This window comes from Colletotrichum paranaense (assembly GCF_030867605.1).
Source record: "Colletotrichum paranaense strain IMI 384185 chromosome Unknown Scaffold_4.1, whole genome shotgun sequence".
Classification (NCBI taxonomy): Eukaryota; Fungi; Ascomycota; class Sordariomycetes; order Glomerellales; family Glomerellaceae; genus Colletotrichum; species Colletotrichum paranaense.
Genome location: NW_026848962.1, coordinates 3,798,059 through 3,821,893, shown reverse-complemented (window position 1 = coordinate 3,821,893; position 23,835 = coordinate 3,798,059). Strand labels below are relative to the sequence as shown.

The 23,835-nt window shown below is 54.9% G+C and overlaps 8 protein-coding genes across 8 annotated transcripts; 4 read left to right on the top strand and 4 right to left on the bottom strand.

The window, feature by feature from the left end:
- Window positions 1-1,274: 1,274 nt before the first annotated feature.
- Window positions 1,275-3,105, bottom strand: CPAR01_06251 (cytochrome P450; the record flags this gene model as incomplete). Its single annotated transcript, XM_060490525.1, has 5 exons — window positions 1,275-1,417; window positions 1,522-2,222; window positions 2,276-2,344; window positions 2,403-2,880; window positions 2,940-3,105. The coding sequence occupies 5 exons, from the start codon at window positions 3,103-3,105 to the stop codon at window positions 1,275-1,277; spliced, it is 1,557 nt and encodes a 518-aa protein (XP_060351991.1).
- Window positions 3,106-6,979: 3,874 nt separating this feature from the next.
- CPAR01_06250 (uncharacterized protein) lies at window positions 6,980-7,177 on the top strand (the record flags this gene model as incomplete). Its single annotated transcript, XM_060490524.1, has 1 exon — window positions 6,980-7,177. The coding sequence occupies one exon, from the start codon at window positions 6,980-6,982 to the stop codon at window positions 7,175-7,177; it is 198 nt and encodes a 65-aa protein (XP_060351990.1).
- Window positions 7,178-9,071: 1,894 nt separating this feature from the next.
- On the top strand, window positions 9,072-10,192 carry CPAR01_06249 (alcohol dehydrogenase 1; the record flags this gene model as incomplete). The annotated part of the gene is made up of 2 exons (XM_060490523.1): window positions 9,072-9,132; window positions 9,192-10,192. 2 exons carry the CDS (start codon window positions 9,072-9,074, stop codon window positions 10,190-10,192), a joined length of 1,062 nt encoding a protein of 353 aa, XP_060351989.1.
- An 883-nt stretch (window positions 10,193-11,075) lies between these two features.
- CPAR01_06248 (actin-like protein 3) lies at window positions 11,076-12,758 on the bottom strand (the record flags this gene model as incomplete). Its single annotated transcript, XM_060490522.1, has 7 exons — window positions 11,076-11,141; window positions 11,195-12,028; window positions 12,088-12,174; window positions 12,227-12,273; window positions 12,329-12,556; window positions 12,619-12,641; window positions 12,724-12,758. 7 exons carry the CDS (start codon window positions 12,756-12,758, stop codon window positions 11,076-11,078), a joined length of 1,320 nt encoding a protein of 439 aa, XP_060351988.1.
- Window positions 12,759-14,035: 1,277 nt separating this feature from the next.
- Window positions 14,036-15,874, top strand: CPAR01_06247 (threonine aspartase; the record flags this gene model as incomplete). Its single annotated transcript, XM_060490521.1, has 3 exons — window positions 14,036-14,292; window positions 14,340-14,539; window positions 14,595-15,874. The coding sequence occupies 3 exons, from the start codon at window positions 14,036-14,038 to the stop codon at window positions 15,872-15,874; spliced, it is 1,737 nt and encodes a 578-aa protein (XP_060351987.1).
- A 683-nt stretch (window positions 15,875-16,557) lies between these two features.
- CPAR01_06246 (transcription factor tfb4) lies at window positions 16,558-17,652 on the bottom strand (the record flags this gene model as incomplete). The annotated part of the gene is made up of 1 exon (XM_060490520.1): window positions 16,558-17,652. One exon carries the CDS (start codon window positions 17,650-17,652, stop codon window positions 16,558-16,560), a length of 1,095 nt encoding a protein of 364 aa, XP_060351986.1.
- Window positions 17,653-19,368: 1,716 nt separating this feature from the next.
- On the top strand, window positions 19,369-21,554 carry CPAR01_06245 (uncharacterized protein; the record flags this gene model as incomplete). Its single annotated transcript, XM_060490519.1, has 2 exons — window positions 19,369-20,115; window positions 20,184-21,554. The coding sequence occupies 2 exons, from the start codon at window positions 19,369-19,371 to the stop codon at window positions 21,552-21,554; spliced, it is 2,118 nt and encodes a 705-aa protein (XP_060351985.1).
- Window positions 21,555-21,811: 257 nt separating this feature from the next.
- On the bottom strand, window positions 21,812-23,680 carry CPAR01_06244 (uncharacterized protein; the record flags this gene model as incomplete). The annotated part of the gene is made up of 1 exon (XM_060490518.1): window positions 21,812-23,680. One exon carries the CDS (start codon window positions 23,678-23,680, stop codon window positions 21,812-21,814), a length of 1,869 nt encoding a protein of 622 aa, XP_060351984.1.
- Between the last annotated feature and the right edge of the window lie 155 nt (window positions 23,681-23,835).

Genomic DNA, 23,835 nt, shown 5'->3' with positions numbered 1-23,835 from the left:
CTACGATGAAGAAGTCCACCATTCCTTTGTTCTCTTGATGTCATAGCCCAGGTGATTTCCACAAGCACGTCTCACTGGTCATTCTCTAGCCCAAATTTCTCAAAAGAGACAGCCATTGAGCTTGATCTTAAGAGAGAAAGCTCGGTAGGAGTTCCGAGAGTCCAAGCCCAGCGCCAGTGACCCCCAACTTCTGCCTCTCCGTCTATCCGTGATCCCGTTTCAATTGACAGGAAGCCCTCAGGGAAAACGCCCCTGCCCCGAAAAACCAAGCATCCAAACATCCAAACGTCTGGCCGTCAGCCATCAGCCCAAACATCATTTTACCCCCGCGTCCGTTCAGAAAAAGGGGTCCGGCCGTTCTTTACTATTCATGTTCAAGCACAGATTGAAGGAGGCCCCAACATCGTACGGCACACGTCCCTTAAAGACTTCAGATCTCTCACATCCAAACCCTTGACACACCAACACTGACAGCGCACCCATAGCTAGCAGACGCGTCTCCCGCCACCTGCAAAAACGACTTTTGTGTATCAATCTTCAGGTGCCGTCTTACCTCTCTCTCTCTCTCTATCTCTCACATAAACCGTGCGCCCGCGTCCGCTTCACTAGGTCACAAGATACGTGACATTCATTATACGACTGGGACGCGGCGAGTCGGAATCGGCTCATGGAAATGAGCTGCTGCCAGGGGCCCCTGTCGCTCTTTAATGCTCCCGCCGCAGTGATTGACCGCCGATGTCGTAACCAAGAATCTCTCCTCTGGGGCTCCCTCGGGTTGGTGGTAATTAGATCCGAACGGGTGCGACGCAAGACGTGCTCACTCCGCGTTCAGATATGTGACAACCGATTTTGATATCAGTCGCCGTCACTCTACTCCGTATTCAATGTTGCCGTATCACGCCATGTTGAGAAAGAGAATGAGCCGCGTTTCTGTACCGCGCAAAGCCAACGACGATCCTTATGAAGCGTATCAAAAGCTCCCGAAAAAATCTCATTGACATCCATGCCGCGGAGGGACTCGGCAACTCGCTAATCGATCAAACTATCGACAAAATTATTTCCCTCCTAGTCGATCATCCTCATCTCACTATAACCTTAAAAAGGCTCTTCGTTACCCCCATGTCCCATAACACAAAGCCAGCCAGTGTCGCTATAGTCCTTTTTTGTGATTTATTTTCGTAGATGCCACTGCGGCCCTTTGTTTTTGTTTTTTTTCGTTACATCGTCGCAAGGACTGAGAAACACTCGCTGCCGTCTTTGCGGCTTTTTGACAATTATGCCATCTCACCATCGACAGCCTCAAAAAGCGCGATAGGCACGCCATGGCCCGGCGCGCCGACGATCTCGGCCCTGATGACCTGCGCGTTCCAGTCTCCGCGGTACTCGAGCCTGTCAAACTTTTGCAGAATTCTCGCCACTGGGTGCGTGTTAGCATTTGCTCAGCAATATCACCATATTCACAGTACATGGCCCGAACGGAAAGATGAAAAGGTGCAGGGGGGGACAAGGACGGGCACTCACTCGTATAAGCCATCTCCGTGTTGGCAAAGTTTTGTCCAACGCAGATTCTCGGACCACCATTGAACGGCACATACTGCCATGGCTTCGGCTGCCAGTGCTCCCACCGTTCGGGGCTGTAGATGGCCGGGTCCGCAAACGTCTCTGACACTTCAGGATATAGATCCCGCCTTCTCTGCATGGCGAGCGTGCTGTACACAACTGAATCTCCCTCGATCACGGCGATGTCGGGGTTGCCATTCCTGCCAGGCAAGGTCGTAGTCGTCAACGCGGAGCGCACATTGAAAGGCACCGCTGGGTACAGACGCAGAGTCTCCTGGAGGCAGTTGGTCAAGTATCTCATGCTCTTGAGGTCCTCATAGGTCGGTGCCCTCTTGGGTCCCAAGGTCGTCAGGATCTCAGCGCGCAGCTTGGCATATGTGGCAGGGTAGCGGGAAAGCTCGTAGAGAGTCCACGAGAGCGTTGCAGCAGTGGTATCACGACCAGCGAGGAGGATAGCAACGAGCTGGTCGCGGATGACCTTGGGGTCGCGCGTGAAACGAGCAATGTTGTGAAGGAAGGTGAAATCCTTGTCAGACTTGGAGAGCTTCTCGAGCTCTGATGGCGGCAAGGCCAGAGCCTCTTGGATGAAAGGGTGGATAAACTCCTCAATAACCTTGATGCCGCGCTTGTAAGTTCCGTGGGGCAAGATGTTCTCAAAGGGTCTGGCACTGGGTCAGCTCGGCTGATTCTGTTCACTTTCGTCAAGGACACATACGCCATGATTGTATAAAACATTTGATAACTCTGGACCTCGTTGAATGCGTGTGCAAAGTGATGCTTCGGGCTGTCAGGTAGATTAGCATCGCGTCAGGGCCAATTGTAGGTATGAGTGGTCTACTCACTTGCCAAGACTGTTAACACCATGTCCAAGCAGGAAATCGGTCGTCACATCAAGCGTCATACGGTAGAATAGATCCGAGATATCAAAGGTGACTCCTGACGCCGGGAACTTGTCCATCATGATGTTGGTCCATTTGTCAAAGATGTGTAAGTCGCTAACTCGATCCTTGATGAACATAGGCCGGATCAAGCTCCGGTTATCCTGCCACGTCTTTCCATCCGTAGTGAAGATGCTGTCGCCCAGGAACGGAGACCAGACTTGATGAAACATAGGCCCCTTTCCAAAGTCGGCAAACTTGGAGGTGAGGACAGTCTTGATGTGCTCCGGCTCTCTGGTGATGAGGAAGCGGAGCTTGCCCGTGAAGCCAATCTCGACTGTGTTCGGAGACTCAGGGGTAGCGACGCTGAAAAGAGTGTTGAATCCCTCGAGGAGCTGGTGCCTAAGTTGATAGCGTCCAATCCGCAAGAATACCGGAATGGCTTCGCACTAATTAGCCGCCCGATCTTTGGTGCGGGGAGAGGACCCTTCTCGTTGTTACCTGTAAAGGGGTTGGAAGCAATAACTGGAGCTCTCACACCACCAGACTTGCTGAGGAGATACTCCATTCTAACCCTGAAGAACACCAGAAGGAGAAGGTAGGCTCCAAAGATGGAGCCTCCGATGTAGAGCGGGTTAGCCGCCGTCAAGCTCTCGAGTAAACCCATCTTGATGGAAGTGCGAGTTGAATCTCCCAGCAATTACACTAAGTGAGGGTTCCTGTAATGACAGGTGTCTCCGGGACAGGTGAAGAGGGGGTTTTGAGGAGAAGAAAGGTTTGAGAGATCGAATTGCAAATTCAAGACTGTAGAATTTCTGCAACTAGGGACAACCAATGTTTAGCACCAAGGGGCTGGGCAGGAGGTAGGAGCAGCATCGTCTTAACTGAGTTGTTTCAATCCTCACCGAGCGGCACATGTAAGTGTGCTTGCTCAGGCCGCGGTTAGGTTCGACCCTCCACTTGGGGTATGCCTTCACTTGTTTCGTTTGGACTTGGTGGTCATCATCTTCAGGTGAGAAGACGATTGGCTAGAAGACCTAGCTCATGCATCGTGATCGAGCGTCTTACACGGACCATCCCAGGATCTGCCATGCAACTGCACTTGTCTCAATGTCACTAAACCAGCGTCAATCGTCTGGGCTGCCCGTACGTTCCGACACTTACAACGCAGAAGGTGAGCTGTAAAGGCGGGGGGACTCGGCCAAGCCCCCGCATGACACTGGCCAATGTCTCCGTTGAGTCTAAACGGCTTCCGATGCGAGGACAGGACGGTGTCACATCACGTCCGGATGCTTGTTTGGCATGCAAGCCCAAAAACAATTCAGGATGGCAAAATAGGACCAGGGCTTTGGAGGAAGCCTTCCAATGCTTAATCTCGAGGATCTGGGGGCAGGTATTCGCAAAAACAAAAGGAACAGGACCGACCGCGATTCGAACGCGGGGCCTAGAGATAAACTGCGTGTCACTGCAATCTCTCGCTCTACCACTGAGCTATCGATCCTACTCAGTTATTGGATGATTTTCTGGGTCTGAGTCTGAATCTATGAATGGCTAGTTCTGTCGGTCCGCTCCCCACGCAAGCCCTGATCGGCTCCACAATGGCGGGAGATCAGATCCAGGTTCATCACCTTCAGGAAGCCAGTCGGCGAAATTCTCCTCATGCCAAGTTGTGTGATGTGCTGAATGGCACCCTTGAACTTGTGTATTTCGACAACCCGCGTGGCGTGCGTGACAGCTTTGACATCAGTACCAGATGAGAGCGGTTATCGAAGCAGAAACTTCAGCTTGGGCTGCCTCGTGTCAAACTTGGACAGGTCACAGCGTAGACTAATACGCCAGACCGTTTCTCCCCCTCTGGTTAGACTCTCAGCGTTGTCGCAGCTGTCAAAACTTCAGGTCAAGGTATCGTGCAACCGTCGTATCACGATCGGCTCGAAAAGGAAACGATGTCGCCCTGCCATAACCAATGGGATTATGATCGTCCTCACTCCATCTTGAAACCCTTTTTCAGTCTTAGATCGGACAGTGCACAGCCTTTGGAGCGTTCATCTTGTAAACGGCATGCCTTTTCACTTGAGATGAAGCAATTTGTAAAAATGTCGGAAGAATAGCAAGAAATTGATGGCCACCACTTTGAATGGCCCCTGTAAGCTTGCAGGTAACAATCCAGCCCAGGTCCAGTCTCGACATTCGTAATCACTTCTTGGATCTGGCGATGAATTCTCGTGATGATCATCTCGCTCAGTCGTATGCTGGCATTCGAGGAAGCCTACTCCAGAGCAGCGACTGAACGATGCCGCTGCCACCTGCAATATGAGAGGAAGACATAAAGTGCTCCGCTTTCGTAGAGGAGAGGCAGGCTGATGCGCGTTGAGCTCCGTTGCCCCAACCTCGTTCCTCGAAATCTAGTGCTGGCTGTCGAACTTAATACAAAGCCAGAAGCGGATATTTCGTTGATAAAAGCTTCTCGACAGGACCGAGAAATTTTGGTGGCATATGACTGCCCAGCTCGGGATATCGGTTACTGCCAGAAGCCCCGAACCTGCGCCTGATTCGATGGCAAGGAAAGTGACTTTTCTCCGCGTAGTTCGTAGAGGCCCATGGGGATTGCGCGGGGTCTCCTCAGCCCCAGATTCACGGCTCTCCACGTTGGCCAGATGTCTCTGGCAGTGTCTTCCGCTCTTCCGGAGCAGACTGGGCGTCTGTTTCCGTCCCCGACTGACTGAGGTGGCCGAAACTCGCAGGGTACCGGTAATCTCAGAGAACAACCCTCCGCTCGTCCTTGAAGCCGCCGCACTACCGGATCCGGGGATGAACCCGGGCGTCAGCATTGACTGGGGTCTCGAGACATAGTGCGCCGCACACAGTGTAAGTTGTTGGCAGGCAAAGTAAGGGAGTTGACCGAGGGTTTCGAGCTGCAGGAGCTTCCCCGCAAAGCTGGAGAAGCAGGAAGGGTGGTTGGTTGGGGTTCTGAGCGTGTTGAGGCAGGATGGGATCAACTGTTTGAGTGAGAGGTTCAGCTATTCATAGGCGGTATGCGGGGAATAGATGGGGGAGGGTTTGAGATTCGCGGGGCCCCATCCGTAGCCGCCACGCTTGTGGGCAACTCTGTCAGACGCAGTGGGCATTGTCTGCGTCAGGAGGTTGGATTTGCAAAGCTCCCTTCGAGCGAAGGTGTGGAGGCTGGCCCTCATTATTGGAGTATGTCGGTGGAGGTTTCGCAGGCAGGTGGCAGCGTGCTGCGGAAATTTGGGGGAATACAGCATGAGCAACGAGCTTGCAGCCGAAGTTGCAGCGTGAGGCGTGAATAAGTGGCACCAAAGGGCGGGGGATTGTGGGGGGACAAATTCCTATCAGCTAGGGTATTAGCAGTAAGTCCAAGTGTTGAGGCAGCGTATGCTTTGTTGTTTTCCTACCTCGCTCTGATCCAGGGATTATGTGTGTTGTGTGGCCGTATCGTGTGTCGGACGGGGCGTGGTGTTGTTGAGTAGGGGTTGCGAGCTGCATGATCCGCAGGTCCCGCTCTGGGCGAACGGAGATGAGGACTCTGAAGCTATTCGCAGCCACCTCCCTGCGACTTCGGACTAAGACTCGTGCGGCTGCTGCGCCTTTCCAAACATGGCACGCAGTAGGCAATGTCCACGAGAACCTAGGGAGGCTCGTCTCGAGTTAGCTACCTTTTACGCGGCTCATGATTGCTTGCTTGGCACTTGTCCGGCCAAGTATGGTCGAGTTTGCTGAAACCTATGGGGGCATTACACGCATCTTCTGGAGCTCTGTATGGAGAGGGTTTGGCTTTGGATTCGATGTCGTGGACCAGAAGTTGACACGGAGCATGTGAATTGTACAGTGAGATGGTGTTGTTGTTGATGATGATGATGATGAACAGTGACGGAACCGTCGACGGGCGGGAATTAGACCCCTGGAACGGTCAAGGCAGCTGGACTGTTTTCGGCGGGTTTGGTGGTGTGCGGCATGAGGTGGTGTGTAGAAGAAGGAGCGAACGATGCCCGGCGTTGGGTGCTTCTGTCCCAGTAAGGCCGTTCAGATGCCGAGAGATCGCAGCGACAGGCGTCAGCGGAAGGGTGTATGGACCCTGTAAGGTAGTCGATCTCCACCAGAGCTTCCACTGCTTGATCACCACCACCACCAAATGACCCAAATGCCAATGTCGAATGAAGATTGTACGGCGCATTCTCAGTGTACTCATAGTATGACTAAGGCATGGGAAGTACTTTGTAGGGTGGGGAAGAAGGTGCGCATCCCGACTATCCGCGTTTCCTGCTTTCTGGACAAGCGAGTGGTGTCATGATATGACGAACCTTCTGTTGTTCTTTCCCAATGGCTCCGAGCAACATTTGTTCATTGCGGGAGTTTCTTTCAGGTGGAAACGGGCAGAGAGGGATTAAAAAGAATATCCCAGAATAAAAAAAGGAGGCTCACCAAAAAGACGAGGATCTGGACATGGATCCGGCAGCTCCCGAAATGGGGAATGGGCTCTGCGTGGTGCTGTTATCCCACTCCTGTGGCGCGGGCCTGCCATGGCTTTGGCCGCATCTTATTCGTCCCATCTCGTGATTCTCCATCTTCAGCTTAGAATCTGGTGCTTTTCTGGTAGTTCTTCGGCCCTACAGCTCAAAATCTCTTCAGCAACACCACAACATGCAATCCATCGGCCCTGTCTCGCAACTGCGTCAATTCGGAACAAGTCACAATGGATTCAAGATGGATACTGCTAGAATCCCACTCGGGCTGCCTCGCCTGCATGTTCGCCGTCACTTTCGGTCTCGTATCTATCAGATCAGATCAGGTCCGCCGATCCAATCCAGACGCAAAGAACATGCAGGAAAGCAAGTTGGCATAGGTAGCATTTGATGGTGTGTAATACTGGACCGAAGCTGGCAGACACACGCAGTTTACTGTACAGACCTGCCAACGAAACCCAATCCAACCTGTCGGCGACGGCCGTCAACCAAACAAAGATGCTTCAACTTCCAAGAACAGGAAGAAGAGGGAACTCTCAACACGGCCGTGGTTCCACCCTTCCCACTGCTCACAGTCAGACCTGCAGACGAAGCCCACTCCCCACTCGCCTCGACGTCGTTCACTATGGGTTGCGCTGTGCTCCGACGTCAATCCGCACCTGTCAGGTGGAGTTGTCGGTTCCTTCGTCAATCATTCCCCCTATCCATGCCATGGATGAGAAGTTCAATCGAAGGAAGCCTCGAGACTCAGAGTCGAGAACGTACCAAAACTTCCATCTGCCCATGCCTGCCGTCCTAACGCACCAACGCCCTTGATCCTAGCTCACATATCACACACCACGTCTGCGCCTTACTGTGTATAGTGGTGCGTGTGTAGGGTCTCGAAGTGCCAGGGGGCGCCTTATGGCCTATCCAGCCCGTCGTCCGCTATCCGCGCCTTCGGTCGACAGCAGCCGTTGCATCGACGATGTATCCCAAAACATGCCTCGAGTGCCTCTTCGTGGTACCTCTGCACTGGGGAAAGCTGCTTCTGAGGCCAATCACGGTCCGACACCGCCATGCTCTTACGCTCCCGCTTGCCCTAACAACGCGCGGGGTAATACTGCGTGAAGGTTCCCTTTGTACCTAGCCTTCTTTTCCAAGGTAGCAGTAGCAGCACTACAACTTTCTCCCCCAACCCGGTGGAGCGAAACCGCGGGCAGCCCGTTCCTGCGAGCCTCGAGCCTGCAAGTGCAGGCAGAGAACGACTCGAGACGTGCAGGAAGCGCCGCCGTGTAATGGAACCCGGCGGGAGCCCCAACCCGCGCGTGTACGAGTACGTACCCAGGTGTACTGCACAGTACATGGCAGTCTCCGGGCAGAGAAACCAACCACCACTCTTCCCTTTCTCCTAGGTTCTCCAACAACCTCTCAGAGCTGTGCTTGATGGGCGATGATCCGGCCCACCTGGGACCCGGCCGTGTCCTTGGCTTTCCTCACATATTTTGCACAGAGTTGGGGGTGTCAACTGGGTGTGTACTTTGTCAGTTTTCTATGGCGTGTCTCGAACTCCTTCTGCCACTGTGAGGGGTAAAGCTCCTTAGACTGCGGTTCCTGGCCTGTCGTCAACATCATACGTTTTTTGCTCTAGCCTTGTCCAGTGGATGCCCAGTCGGCCCTGATACCACACCTCACCTCACTCGTCCGAGCCGTCTCTTCCCAGTCCTTCCTGCTTTGCCTCCTCTCGGCTTGGAAGTCTCAACCCACTTTATCCTTCTCTCCGGTACTGCTTCACTATGCCATGCTTCAGTTGACATGACGGATGTACCAAAGTATCTCGCCCAGAACGTCCATCCCTGACACGAACCGTCCGGTGCCGTACCGAGCTTCCCCCAGCTGTTGGAGAGCAGACCACTGCCACCCTCACCACCACCCCCACTTCTCACTTATACCACCGTTCCTGGCCATGCCCAAGATGTTGCTCTCATCTCTATATAAGACCAGTGTCGCCATGCTCTGGTTTGCCGTCTGATCAGATCAAGCGATCCAAGCTCAACAGCCTTCCATCTTACATTCCAATATCTTCTTCTACTTCATAGGAAGATCCCAGATTTCATCTGTACTTCAGAGACATCTTCATACACACACATCACCAACACAAACCATCATAATGGCCGCTCCCGAGATCCCCACCGAGCAATGGGCTCAGGTTATCGAGAAGACTGGAGGCCGTATGTAACCACAGCATCCCTCATACCTCGTTCATATTATCGCTAACATGATATCTTAGCCGCCGTCTACAAGAAGATTCCCGTTCAGAAGCCCGCCTCTGATGAGGTCTTGATCAACGTCAAGTACTCCGGTGTCTGCCACACCGATCTTCACGCCATGATGGGCGACTGGCCCCTCGACACCAAGATGCCCCTTGTCGGTGGCCACGAGGGCGCCGGTGTCGTCGTCGCCCGCGGCGAACTCGTCAAGGACGTCGAGATTGGCGACTACGCCGGTATCAAGTGGCTCAACGGCTCCTGCCTCGCCTGCACCTTCTGCCAGGACGCCGACGAGCCCCTCTGCCCCCACGCCCTGCTCTCCGGTTACACCGTCGATGGCAGCTTCCAGCAATACGCCATTGCAAAGGCCGCCCACGTTGCCCGCATTCCTAAGGACGTCAGCCTCGAGGCCGTGTCCCCTGTCCTCTGCGCCGGTATCACCGTCTACAAGGGTCTCAAGGAGTCCGGCGTCCGTGCCGGCCAGTGGGTCGCCATTGTCGGTGCCGGTGGCGGTCTCGGCTCCCTGGCTCTGCAGTACGCCAAAGCCATGGGCATCCACACCGTCGCCATTGATGGCGGCGCCGAGAAGGGCGAGATGTGCAAGAAGCTCGGTGCCACCGAGTACGTCGACTTCACCACCTCGTCCGACCTCGTCGCGGACGTCAAGAAGGCCACCCCCGAGGGTCTCGGCCCCCACGCCGTCATCCTCCTCGCCGTCAGCGAGAAGCCCTTCCAGCAGGCCACCCAGTACGTCCGCTCCCGCGGCACCGTCGTCTGCATCGGCCTGCCCGCCAACGCCTACCTCCGCGCCCCCGTCTTCGACACCGTCATCCGCATGATCAACATCAAGGGCAGCTACGTCGGTAACCGCAAGGACACCGCCGAGGCCCTCGAGTTCTTCCGCCGCGGCCTCATCAACGCACCGTTCAAGACCGTCGGCCTGAGCCAGCTGAACGAGGTCTTTGACATGATGAAGAAGGGCCAGATTGCCGGCCGCTACGTCGTCGACACCAGCAAATAAGACGAACGAGGCAAGATCTCGAAACAAAAAGTTGTGGGGGCGTAATGTGAACTCTTGAGAGACCAAAAAGGTTGGGGCCTTAACGGCGGCGGTTGGGTGGCGGCGGCAGTGGTTGTGTTTCACGGCGGGCGAGTGGATGAATCTGACGTCTTTTTTTTCAAAGGGGCTTTTGCTTAGGATACCTAACCTGGGAGGGAGTTCAGCGTGTATGATATATATCTTTCTCGTTCTATTGGAAACGAGTAATGAACAAATCTGGAAAACACTCTGCAGTTTTCTTTGAGCTTGTGACACTTGTGAGAAACTCTTGACTTTTTGCAGACTGGCTATAAGATGGCCAAATGTTAATAGTCGCCAGAGTTCAAGCCGCAAATGCTCACGAACATCAGTCTTGGCACGCATGTTAGCAGGGCAATACTCTAGAGTCTTCCCAGCTGACTAGAAGTGCATGAACTCAAACTGTTATAATTTTGAGATACAGGAGGGAATGGGCGCAGCCCATCTCGTCTAGCGACTGGTCATGATTCTTACCCTGAAGGATCATCGTGCAGTGACTATGCTGACTCCGTGCTCTACATCAAGCACAATCGTGGCTATGGATCCGCACATAGCGTGGTGAGTTGTGTCGACCAAACACTTTAGGCAGGTGTCTGCTCTCGTCGAATGCACCTCGAGTGGACAGAGCAAGATGAGATGACAAGACACAATACAGCAGTTTTCTGGGTACCCATCCCAGCTAAGGAACGCGACCGGTTCCTCGTTCGCACGTGCAGGAAAGGCATGACAGGAAGTGGTCATGATTTTGATTCTCGTAAATAGTGGTGGTGGTAGCCTTTTGGAGATAAGTATTGGCTCGCAGTCTCTATAGCACAAATCCCCAGATTTATGAACCACCAGGGCCGCCCAACAACGCAAACCGTCTAACAATACTCGGGCCATACTCCTCATACTATAAAGAAAGTCAGCATCAGCGCTCAAAACGAGGATGAATGAAATGCTTACCTCAGCCTTGGTGTGGCAGTAGGAACGGAACTCGGGCGTCTGTCCCAGCAAACTACCACCGAACCAGGGACCATGTCTCTGCCTCTTGTGCGTGATAACCTGGACTTCCAAGCCACCAGACTTAGCACCACCGCTGCGAACCTCACTGGCTCGGATGCGGGCATCGACCAGTTGCTTGATATCTCTCTGCAAGCGGCGACCGAAGTCCTTGTACAAGGTGCTTCCGCCGGAAAGAACAATGTTCTTGTAGAGACCACGACGCACATCGATAGGGGAAGCCTGAATGACGTTGTCGACCACGGTGGGGAGGGGCGTGAGGAAGTCGGAGCTGTAAATTTCGGGGTTGAAGAAGATCTCGGGGGCGAGGAAACGCTCGTATCCGACGTCGACGGAGACCTGACGGCCGCCAGGGTGAAGCACCGGGTGCTTGATGAAGCGGGTGGGGTCCCGGTCGTAGCGAGAGAACTCCTTGACAATATCGGGGCAGACGTAGCAGTGCTGCTCCTTAATCTCCTGAGCCGTCTTGAGCGACGAGTCCGGCTCGCCTCTATCACGCAGCAGCGACTGCACGAAGTAGGTCAGGTCGCGACCTGCGATGGGGATCGACTTGATGGAGGATCCGATGACGTATCCCTCAGCAACAGGGATAACGTGGGTAACACCATCACCAGAGTCAATGACCGTACCGGTCAAAGATCGGTCGTGGACCTTGGAAGAGGTCCATGAAGCGGCAAGGGCGAGCACAGCCTGGACGGCGATGTACAGACCGGCGCAGTTGAAGGACTCGAAGAAGATTTCGGCCGTGTTCTCGCGATTCTCGGGGGGGTTCAGGGGCTACGACAAAGTCAGCTTGGACTCTTCCGCGGCTTGTAAAGAGGTATCCCGTATCATACCGGTTCGGTGAGGAGGAAGAAGTGATCTTCGGGTTCTACGCGGAGGTATTTAAAGATGGAGTTGGACCAGAACCGTTCCATGTGATCCTGCAAGCGGTCAGCCCAAGTCCAGCACAGTCGAAGCCTTGTCGTGACTAACCCAGTTCTCTATTTGGCCGTGACGGATAGGGTAGTGAAGACCATAGCCTGAATCTCGGTCAGTAGCTGTCATCCAAGAACGCGTCCGTCGCATCCAACTAACCGGGTCCTCCAGAAGCAGCAATGGCCTCATCACCAATGAAGAAGTCGAGGTCCTCGGTTCCGCGCTTCGAGTTTAAGTGGCCACCCGCACCTGCGCCGCCGGTCAGGAAGGATGGCTTATTCGCGACAGCTGGACGGCCGGAGCCCGTTCCTCCTGCACTTCCAGCAGCACCTTTCGTCGCAATGGCGGTCGGGAATACGAAGGACGGGGAGTCGTTGCCGGCGAAACCTGATTAAGACGTCAGAGATAGGGATCGGAATTTGTGTGATAGAGCTGTTCAATTGGCATACCGAGCTTCGAGAATCCCGTGCCGCTGTTGATGACCCGTTAGCTGGTGATGGTCTCACTGACGTCTGCCTCGGGGGATGCGGGGCAGGGTGACATTGGTGGCTTACTTGTCCATGACAACGGCAGGCGTTTGGTTCGCCATCGTGAATGTGTTCTCGGATGCGCTCGTTGAGACTCTAGTTCAGTTGCGGCATCAATCAAAGGTGAACAGGTCGTCGAGGCGTTGGATGTGTCGTGGAGTTGATTACGACGTACGTCCCAAGGTAGCCGGAAGTGTGTGCCTTGTCACCGATGGAAGCTCCCAACCTGCGGCTGTGCATCAGAGTGGGTGGACTCTCCAGCCATGGGAGAGGTCGGTGCCCCACCACCGAGCCCCACCAAGACATTCAGGGAGGAAAGACGGTGTATGTTGGTATGCACTGTTATGCAACACTGTAATCAACTTAGCTAAGCAGGTTGTACTGCTTCGAGATTCAACGACACTCGATCGCTCATGCCGTGAGGTCTATCAGGAAATATAGAGCCGTTTCATTTCTTGCGTGGACTGGAATACAGGTAATCACTGCTTCTGCTAAAATTTAACCATCCACCTGCGTTATGTTTTGAGTCAGAAGCGGTTGGACAGAGTAGAAGACATCTGCAATCTTCGACTCGCTGGAGTCTGTCTTTTCCTTTTTACCTGTGCAGGACATTTCAACATTGACTAGGCATCTGCCCTGATACCTCATTTGACAGTTTGACCGAAAGAACTTACCTCACTGCTTTTTTCTCCTTCTGGCCTTGTTAAGCGAACGTGTGGCCTCAGGAAGGAGCCTGGACACACTAGATTCCACTGAATGCTCTGCAACCGCCTTACACAACGACCCTTCCTTCTTCAACAGTCGGCACTTCGGCTTTTCTGAACTGATGCGGAAACCCCTCTAGACCTGAAAGTCTTGCAGCTTCTCCTTGGCTATTTTCCTAAGCCACATCTCTCATACCTCGTTTCTCCTCTTGACCTAAGACCACCTTTCCGCTCCATCTCTTAGATGGTTGTCGAACGGCCCCGGGGACAAGCCTTCAACGATCGTTGCGTCCTTGCATTATATCATTTGGGGTGCATTGGCTAGGTGCTCCAGCCATCAAGTCTCAATAGCACGACTTCGGGCCTGGTTCTCAACAACACTGTCGACTGACCAACCCGGCACCTCAAGTTTTATCTCCAAATTATCGACTATCATTGCCTGCCAGGCCACACTTGAGCATCACTTTCTTCCAACTCAAAGCCACACTGCGCTGCAGCCAATGTGGACCGCAAGCTCGTAGCCAGCAACGCCATCCATACTCCCCACCGACACAACCGTCAAGTGTTTTCTGCAACAGCGACCGAAGGGGGACTCTCAGGGCTCGGAAGCCAAGCTCGGCCGGGCTGACAGTGGAATGGAAAGGCTGGCCCCTGAGATTAAACACACCCCGGCCACCACAGCTGCGGGAGGTGAAATAACCCCTTCGGAAAACACCAAGGTCCAAGGTCCCAGAACCAACCGTCCAAAAAAGGTGGGAGGTGCTGATGGCACAGTCGACCGAGTGTTCAAGCGGAAGCACAAAGGAAAATTTACGGGTGCTATCTTCATCCACGCCGGCGCCGGCTTCCACAGTCATCAGAACGAGCGAGTCCATCTAGAGGCTTGCAGCGAGTACGTTGACCCCCAAAGCTTCATAGCATCAATGCTAACATCACCAGTGCGGCTTCCATGGGAATGAAATTCCTCAAATCAGGTGCCACTGCAACGGAAGCTGTCGAAGCTGCTCTGCGTGTCCTCGAAGACAAAGAAATCACCAACGCGGGTTATGGCTCTAATTTGTCGATGGACGGGACCGTGGAATGCGATGCAACTATCGTTGACCATTTAGGAAGAAGCGGTGCCTGCGGAGCAGTTCCCAGTTAGTTGATTATCGATTGTTGAAGCCGAGACTTTGGCTGACATTGATCCTGCAGACATCAGAAATCCAATCTGTCTCGCAAAGCTGATTCTAGACAAGAGCAACCAGCCGTTATCGTTGCGTCGAGTACCCCCAAACATCTTGGTAGGGGAGGGCGCCAAAAACTTCTCGATGGAAAACGGGATGCAAATCGTGCCCAATGACTACCTCATATCCAAGAACGCGAGAGATCGATTCCTACGCTGGCAGGAGGATCTCAAGCGAGCTGAGGACAAAGTCAAGCAAGCAGGCACCCGCAAAACACTCGAGGAACCAGCTGAGAACTGTCAGCAGTATGACAACATGCCGACAACGGTTCCCTCCCGGATCTACCAAAGTCAGCAGAGAGACCATGCCAATGCTATTCTCAATGGAACATGGAACGAGGGCCAGCCAGATTCACCCCACCGAGGCTCACCGGTGCCCGAGCAGATGCAGGGCTATCCTCGGATTACACCTCCGAGGGCAACAATTGAGAGATCCCCATTGAGTCACGTAGGAGCCTCAATACCCTCCGTCAACAGATCTCGACCTCACCTGCTGCAAGAGAGAGACCCTCTGACATCCTCTTCCAGCCACTTGGCGGAAGAGGGAAATCGTGATGGCACAATGTCATCTCAGTGGACAGACGGGGCTAGACATGCAAGCACAATTGCACAGTTGCAGGGTTGCAGCCCTCGTAGACTTAAGAGGCCGTTTTCTGCGACTGAATTGGATCACGAGGACGTCATCACCGACACTGTTGGAGCCATAGCTATCGACGAAAGAGGGAACATTGCGGCAGGTTCATCCTCTGGAGGCATCGGAATGAAGCATCGCGGACGTATAGGCCCCGCTGCTCTGGTTGGCATCGGTACTGCTGTCGTTCCCTGCGATCCCGAAGATCCAGACAAGGTCAGTGTTGCCGCGGTGACCAGCGGTACAGGAGAGCACATGGCCACCACCATGGCGTCTCAACGGTGTGCTGAACGAATCTATGGCAGCACCCGTCGTGGACCGAACGGCAGAGACATCGAAGAGTGGGACGAGGACGCTATCATGGAGTCCTTCATCACGAACGACTTCATGGGCCACCCTGGCGTCAAAAACTGCAACTCGGTCGGGGCGATTGGTGTAATGACAGTCAAGAAGACACGGACAGGGTACTACTTATACTTTGCCCACAACACTGACTCTTTCGCACTCGCCTCGATGGGTGGTTCCGATAAGGAGCCCGTGTGCGTCATGTCTCGTCTTGGAGAGTCAGCTCAAGTCACGCGAGGCGCTCGAAGAATACGAGTCGATCTCGGCACATGAACGCAGGGACAATGATGTGCTTAGCCGGGGGTTGAACGAGCACAGCCAAAGATGGTGAGTTTAGACGGCACACTTTCGTGGTCAAATGGCGCAGAGTTGAACATCAACACGGCTAGACCTGAGAGAGCCAGGAGCGGTTGAAGTTATTCTTACTTGGTAGTGATACCCCTTCTTAGTGCAGCATGCATTCCTCCTAGAGCATCATCATCTGGAGGGTAACTCAGGCAGAAAACAAGAAGTATGCTTCAGGCATATGATTTCCCAAAGAAATAAGACGTTTATGAAGCATTGTCCGGAATTTCAATTCGTTCCTCTCTTTAGAGGGAACTCTATTGTGCCATTATATGTCCTAAACGCCCGATTCAATCCAATCGCACCGACGGGCCGTTATCTGCTAAATTTCGTGCGACTCTGAGGGACCTCAAGGAACGAAGTAGATCCATGCAGTCCCGCCCCTTGGTCTGCGATGGAATTCGCTACTCGCTATGATCAGATTCGAGTAACTGGGTGCCACTCGCGATACGGAGCCGCCTTGAGACTTTGAGCCATGGGCAACAGGCTGGCGGCATCGTGTCGTGCTGGCTGCCTATTCACATTTATCGCACTCCTGGCGGTGCTTCTGGTTTAAGGCCAGCCCGTATCAACCATCACTCGAATGATGTCCATGCTTTGTGTCATGTGTTTTATCCTGGACGAGGGGTGCCCGCCGCACTGCCCGTTTCCTCCCTGATATGGCCGTTCGCCAGGACCGTCTTCTTCTTCTTCTTTTTCCTCCGCGGTATAACGGCAGGCTTGGCGCCATAGCTGCCGAGAGAGAGCTTCGTGCCGCAGGTTAGGCACTCTGAGTTTTCGGGCACGTCGCAGAAGATGCTGAGGCAGATGCTGCAGACGAAGCCCGTGTCGACGACGCGGCCGTGGCAGAAGCAGGCGGCGCGGAAGTCGACGGTGTGATGGGTTGGCGGGATGAGGGAAGAGCGAGCCTCTGCGTCGGCGGAGTAGGCGAACATGAGGTAGCTGAGGAGGCCGCGTGGGCTGGCGGCTTGCATGAAGGTGCCGTCGGTGATGTAGCTCGCCTGCTGGAGGAAGGTTGCGTCGCCGGACAGGGCGAGGGTGTCGATGGGGATCTGGGAGTGGGCGGCGGCGAAGACGGCATTCATGGTGGAGATGTACTGGACGGGCTCCGAGTCGGAGACGGAGAGGATAAAGATTCGGGCGCGGAGGCGGCTGAGGGCGGAGGAGGTCGGGCGGGCCACGTCGGGGGCCTTGTTGGTCTCGTTGAGCGAGAGAGAGGTCTTGTTGATGTGTGTGAGGGCGAGGGTGAGGGCGCCTGAGAGCTGTGTCGTCGTGCAGGCTAGGTCGGCCTCGGTAGTTGCGTCGACCAGCTGGCGCATCGCGGCCATGACGGCAGCCTCGATCTGGGCGAACTGAGGGAACTTGTTGGCCGAAGACTGGTTGGGGGTCGGCGCAAAGGAGTCGATGCCCGTCATTGCGACATCTTCAGAGTTTGCGCTGCCGTTTGTGGCGGCGCCAGGCTTTGAAGGGTAGAGCCATACGGCACGGTTGCTGTGAGAGGCGATGATGGCGACCTGGTTCGCATTGCTGAAAGCGAGGTGAGCGTTGACGAAGACCAGGATGTTGGCGATGGCTTTTGAAAGTGGGAGGATATCGTTGAGGGCGGCCCAGGCTCGAGGGTTCGTGTCGATGACAATGGACAAGAGGGAAGGGGTGGCCTCGTGTGAGGAGACCTCGTAGTGGTCTGAAGCGTCGACGGCGTTCATGGCGGAGGAGGATGCGGTAGTCGACGATGGCCTCGAAGGGCGACGGGCGCCTGGTCGCGAGAGAGTGTCACGGGCGGAGCATCTGTGGTTTGGCTCGAAAAGGTGTTGGAAGCCTGTGGGTTGTATTGACTATCCAGTGACCTCGTTCGATTCGGACCCAGTCCGATCCTACGTCCTTGAAGCCAAACGGATAGAATTGGTCTCTTGGCGCAGTGTCATTCACAAACAGACAGGGTGAGCTGCTCTTCTTTTTCCCTCTGTCTCGCAAGTAGGGGTTTGTGTGAGGTGTGGTGATGCAACGAAGCTAGCTTTCATCCAGAAATATCCGTAACCCATGTGCCCCGGGCTTCAAATTGGCCTGTGCTCCAACAGACTGGACGGCAGGGAAACCTGCCAAAGTTGATTGGACGGCACAGGACCGGGGACGACGGGGAAGAGGCTCCGAAGGGGAAGCGACAGTAACTTCCATTCAGGCGTGCTCCTGACGTGGGGGGCGCGTTGAGTGACAGAGACGATCGACGCGCACCAGCTCGAGGGGAGCTGTTTCCATTTTGATGAGGTAAGCTCGAGGACAATAGCACCTTGCCGTTTGCTTAGGTTGCGTGGTTGCGTGCTTGCCAATCTGTGAAGTACATTCAAGCAATCCCGCCCCGCTCCTCCCCTGCAACGGGGACTCATTGTTCCTTCCAAGCCTACCTTAGTGGGATATGCCTGTCTCGAGCATGACGTAGGTAGGCAAGCACTTACTATCTGCGTATCACCTACGGCACTCATTATTTATCAAGCAAAGAAACGTGTGGAGACCCTGTCTGTCGACGACGCGGAGCGGGCGGTGTAAGTGTTGGGTTCCAATGGTTGAGGCTCGACAGAGTGACACGAGTCTCTTTTGAAGTCAGTCGTCAGTGTTTGTGCCAGGGCGGGCAGGGTGCTCAGTGAGGGGTGTAGTCTGCTACAAATGGTAGCCAAGGAGGGGCACCCGTGGTACCTAAAAAAAGATGGGAGCACCGTAGATTGCAACAGTCAGCCCGTCCGTTGTATCAGGAGCTGACGGTTGAACAGAAACAGCCCAGCGGTGGTTCCATTCCATCGTCAGTTCTTACTCCTTGGTACTTGAACTTACCCGGACCGGCTGGGCTTCCTCTGGGTGGCACGGCAATACTGAGTAAGGCACCCAAGGTAAGCCCGAGAGAGGTCCCGTATGTAATCGCGACGACTCGAGTACGTGACCCACCTACCTTAAACCCCGTAGGCAACCTAAGATACGGGTAGGTACTAGTAACTGCGTGCGCTGTGCACCTCACCTTCTTGCTGGACTGCCACTGGTGGTGACTGCCCATCAACGCGCACCCACTGACCAGTGACAAGTCTCACTTGTGAAACCTCTTTGGGGTTGTCGTCTGCCATTTCTTATCTTAGCAATCAACCCTACCCAAATCCTCCTCCACGGCCACCTCACGCCTCTGTCATCGCCGGACCTTTTACCTTACCTTGTGACCAACGCATCGCACAGTCCGCTGTCGCCGCCGCCGCCCTAATCACCGCAGCAAGGTACCTACTTATATCAACCGTTCCGCCCCGTTTTGTTCTAGGCTTTTTCTGTCCGTCCCAGGTCTGTCCGTTCCTCACTCACTCAACAACACACCTTGACGTGGTACCAAAGTATACATTATCACAGCTCGCTCAACCGCCTCCCAGCCTGAGCGAACAACTACTGCAATGGCCGCCGTCACCCAAGCTTCCGCTCCCACCACGGCGCCTCCGAGAGAGGATGAGACCCTTCTCGTTCTTGCGCGATTAATGGAGGGCGGCCAGGAGGATGATGAAACCATTCGCGATCTCGACCAGCTCACCAAGCTGTTGAATGAGGATCTTCAGCTCATCCAGGCCAAGACCGGTGCCCCCACGATATGCAAGCTCATTGATGGTGATTGCGTCGACACCATCTTGACATATCTCGACATGAGACAGCCCGAGATTGTTCGCGCGCACGCCGTTATCGCCACATCCGCCTATCTCAAGGCCGCCGGCGATGATGGTGCCAAGAAGCTGTCCAACTTCTTCTTTGACAAGATCAAGAGGGGCACTTATGACGACTACATCGTCGCCTTTTGTGTGGCTGCCTCCACCTTCCCGGTCGTTCCTGACCTCACTTCGGAGCTGTTCCTCAGCGAGGGCTTCCTGAGCTCCCTCGGCCCGTTGATGAGACGGAAGTGGAAGAGCCGCAAGGTCGAGACTGCCTGCTTGGAGATGCTCAATGCTGCATGCATGAACTCTCAGTGCCGTGACGCAGTGAACAAGTATTGCACTGAGTGGTTGGAGGAGGTTGTCGACCAGGATCCCGAGGAGATCGCCAAGGAAATGTCACAGGACCCTGAGTATTCCATCAAGGAAGGCTCCGTCGCCATGCGCAAGCACTCGGAACAGGTTCAAAACTTGGCAGCGGTTATCCTGGCGAAATTGAGGGTATGGTATTCATCAACAAACGGACATGAAGCCGTCCAATCACAGATCTGACTGACTTCAGAACGAAGGCAGTGCCCACGGCGCCGGCGCTGAATGAGGACGGGCAAGGGAAGATATCACCTGCAATCACAACCATCGAGGAGCTTTCAACGAGGTTCACCTCCATGCTCCTCAGCGAAGACGACCATGGACACCAACATTCTATCGAAGGGCTGGCCTACGCATCGATCCGGCCCGCCATAAAGGAAAAGCTGGCAGGGAACGCGGATTTCCTAAAGAAACTTGTCAAGACGTTGGCCGACGCTCCGGCCAAGTCACCCGTGACGTACGGTGCGCTTAGCATCTTGGTGAATCTCACCAGATACCAACCCAACCTATCCGAGGAGGAGAAGAAGATGAACCAGCTCAAGGCATACGCCGCCGCTGCTGGAAAGTCTGCCGGGCCCGATCCTCTCAACGACAACGACCATGTGGCAGAACGATGCCGGCGCGTTTTCGAGGCCGGCGTCACACCGGTTTTAGTAACTCATAGCAAGGGTGGTTCGGCCGCGTCACTATCACTCACTGTCGCTATCATTTACTCTCTTTCAGTTACGACATCTTTGCGCGGCAAGCTTGCTCAGCAAGGCGCCGTCAAGCTTCTCTTGGCTGCGTGGGCTTTGCTCCCAGAGTCCGAAGCCGCCGGCCGTCGCACTGCTGCGCAAGCCCTGGCGCGCATTCTCATCAGCACCAACCCGGCTCTTGTTTTCGGCGGCAGTCGTTCCAACCCGCAAAGCTCTGCGATCCGCCCGCTCATCTCCATCATTCCCACAGACCCAGTTGCGGAGCACCGCGACCTTCTTCCGACGTTCGAAGCGCTGATGGCGCTCACCAACCTCGCGTCGACCGATGACCTCGATACCAGACGAGCCATTATCAGAGTGGCGTGGCCACAGATCGAGGACCAGCTACTTTCCTCGAATCCGCGCGTGTCAAAGGCCGCCGTTGAGCTTATCTGCAATCTCGTGCAGGCCGTGGAAGGTCTGGCATTGTATGCCGACGGCAGTCCCGCAGCAAAAGGTCGTTTGCACATTCTACTCGCGTTGGCGGACGCCGAGGACGAAGGCACGCGCAGTGCAGCAGGTGGTGCTCTAGCGGCTCTCACTGGCCACGAGAATGTCGTCCAAGCCATTGTGGAACGTGAGCGAGGCGTCAATGTCATACTCGACATGTGCGCCGACGACAATGAGGACTTGCGGCACCGCGCCGGCTTCATCATCTACAACATGGTGGTTGCTGAGGGCGCTCCAGGGGCCAATGCGCGGAAGAAGATTATTGAGGAGGGTGGTCTGGAAGGGCTCAAGGAGGCCGCTAAGAAGAGTCGGCGAGCGGAGGTGGTTGAGGTCTTGGTGCAAGCGTTGAAGATTCTGCTAGAGGACAATCGGACATTGGAGGGCTGAAAGACTTGGTCTCCCTTTTTTGTGTGCAGACAGAAAAACCTCATACAAGAGTAGACAGAACAAGAGGATCACGAAATAAAACGGTAAAAGACTTGGTAATATGTTTTGAGAGAACGGTCTCATGCCACGTCCATACTCTGGTGGCTGTTGCTTTTTCGAATTATCAGACCAATGCTGGTATCACAAACTTTTGTATACTCTCTCCCGTGATATGAGATCCCAACCCGTCCCAATGCAATCCATGTAAGGTAGGTTAATCAAGCACTCTTCTCGACCCTGTTCAATACCGCCACACCCTCGACATGTCCCGTCTGCGGGAAGAAGTCGAAGCCCACGATACTCTCAATCTCATACTTTGTACCATCCCCACCGTCCCCGCGCACCAGCACGCCCACGTCGCGCGCCTGCGTGTGAACATTGCAGCTCACATACACGACCCTCCTCGGCCCAAACGCCAACAACTGGCTCAAAAAGTCGTTATCGCAGCCTTTGCGCGGCGGGTCGATGACGACGACGGTCTCGTCGGCCGGGTAGGTGACCTGCTTGAACAGCTGGGGCGCGTCAGCGGCGAGGAAGTTGCACTGCGACTCGGGGAGGTTGTTGAGGCGGGCGTTTTTGCGGGCGCACTCGATGGAGTCCTTTGCGATGTCGATGCCTGTGCTGCCGGTGAAGAGGGAGGCGAGGGTGATTGTGAAGAGACCGGAGCCGGAGTAGGCGTCGATGAGGTATTTGATGCGGTCGCGGTGGGGGCCGGCGGGGGGCATGACGTGGTCGCGGATGTACTGGGTGAATTTGGGGAGGATGGAGTTGTTGTTTTGGAAAAAGGAGTTTGCGGGGTTGGTGAAGAGGTAGTTGTCGATGTACTCGCTCGACATTGCGCCCGTGGCGGAGAGGCAGGTTTTGATGTCTACGTGGGCGTCTGTCTCGACGCGGACTGCGTCGGAGGGGGTTTCTGCGGGGGGTTGTTCTTCTTCGTTTGCTGATGCTGATGCTGATGCTGATACTTCCTCTGCCGTGGTTGTTTCTTCCTTGGCTGCTGTGCTGTTGGCGTTGCCGTTGCTGATGACCTTCTTCGGGTAGCGTTTTGTGCTCTCGCGGAGAAGGATCGTGGCGCCCTTTGTGAAGTTGCCAAAGTCCCTGGCGATGCGCTCACGCTCGCGCTTCATGCCCAGGCGAACGGCGTCGGTTCCAATAGGGCAGTCCTCAATATCCAGAACATGACGGCGGCCCTTGGCGTTGAAACCAATCTCGGGAACCTTGCTCAGCGCCTGCTTGGGCTTATTCCTCTTGTGGTGGCCAGGAGGGCCGTCAAAGTGCGGCGTGAGCTTGGTGCGGTATCCGTACTGCAAGGGGCTGCCGATGGTATCCCTGATGGACGGGACCAGGTCCGGGTTCAGGTTGGAGAAGTTCTTGTACGCCTTGTCGACGATGGAGCGCTTGTGCGACAGCTGGGTGTCGTAGTCGAGCATCTGGAACTGGCAGCCGGAGCACTGGGAAAAGTACTTGCAGTTGACGCGGGCATCGTCGCGGAGGGAGCCCGCCTTAACGACGGAGACGAAGTCGGCTACTGAGTAGGACTCCTCGCGGACATGTCTAATGACCTTTGCCTTTGCGATATCGCCGGGTGCGACAAAGGGGACGACGTAGACTTGTGTCGAGGTCGAGCCCAGCTGGAAACCGAGGCCATCTCCTGTTGACGAGATTGCGTGGACTTCTACTTCGATTTCGGTAAAGGTTTCCGGAAGGGTTTCTGAGGGTGCTTGGGTCTCGGCCTGCGTTTCTCCGTTCTCTGCCCCGTCCTTTACCTCCTCACCTGCCGCCGGTGCATCGGGGAGTGATTCCTTGCGCAATGCGATGAGCGCTTGCACGTCGAACGCCAAGACCTCTTCTGACGAGCCCTCGGTGATGTTCCTCTCACGCTTCGACTTGCGCTGCTTATCCTTGCCCCTTCCGCCTCCCTGGCCGCCCTGGAATGAACGCTTGTTGCCATTGGGCTTGTTTCCGCCATTCTGCCACTTCTTTTGACCCTGCACCTGTGCCTGACCTTGGTGAGATGACTCTCCTGCATTTGTTGCTGCTGCTGGTGCCGCTGCCGCCGCCTGAGGCGCCTCTGCTGTTGACGACATGATGACTCTGCGAATGAGTGGCCGGGGAGCTGCTGCCGAGGCCGAGCTTGAGGCCCGGGTGAATGTGAGGGCGTTGATAGCCGGACGTAGTGAAGATGAAGTGAGTCTCGGAAGGAGCCGCAGGGGCAAACCCATTGAACGCCTCAAGCCAATGT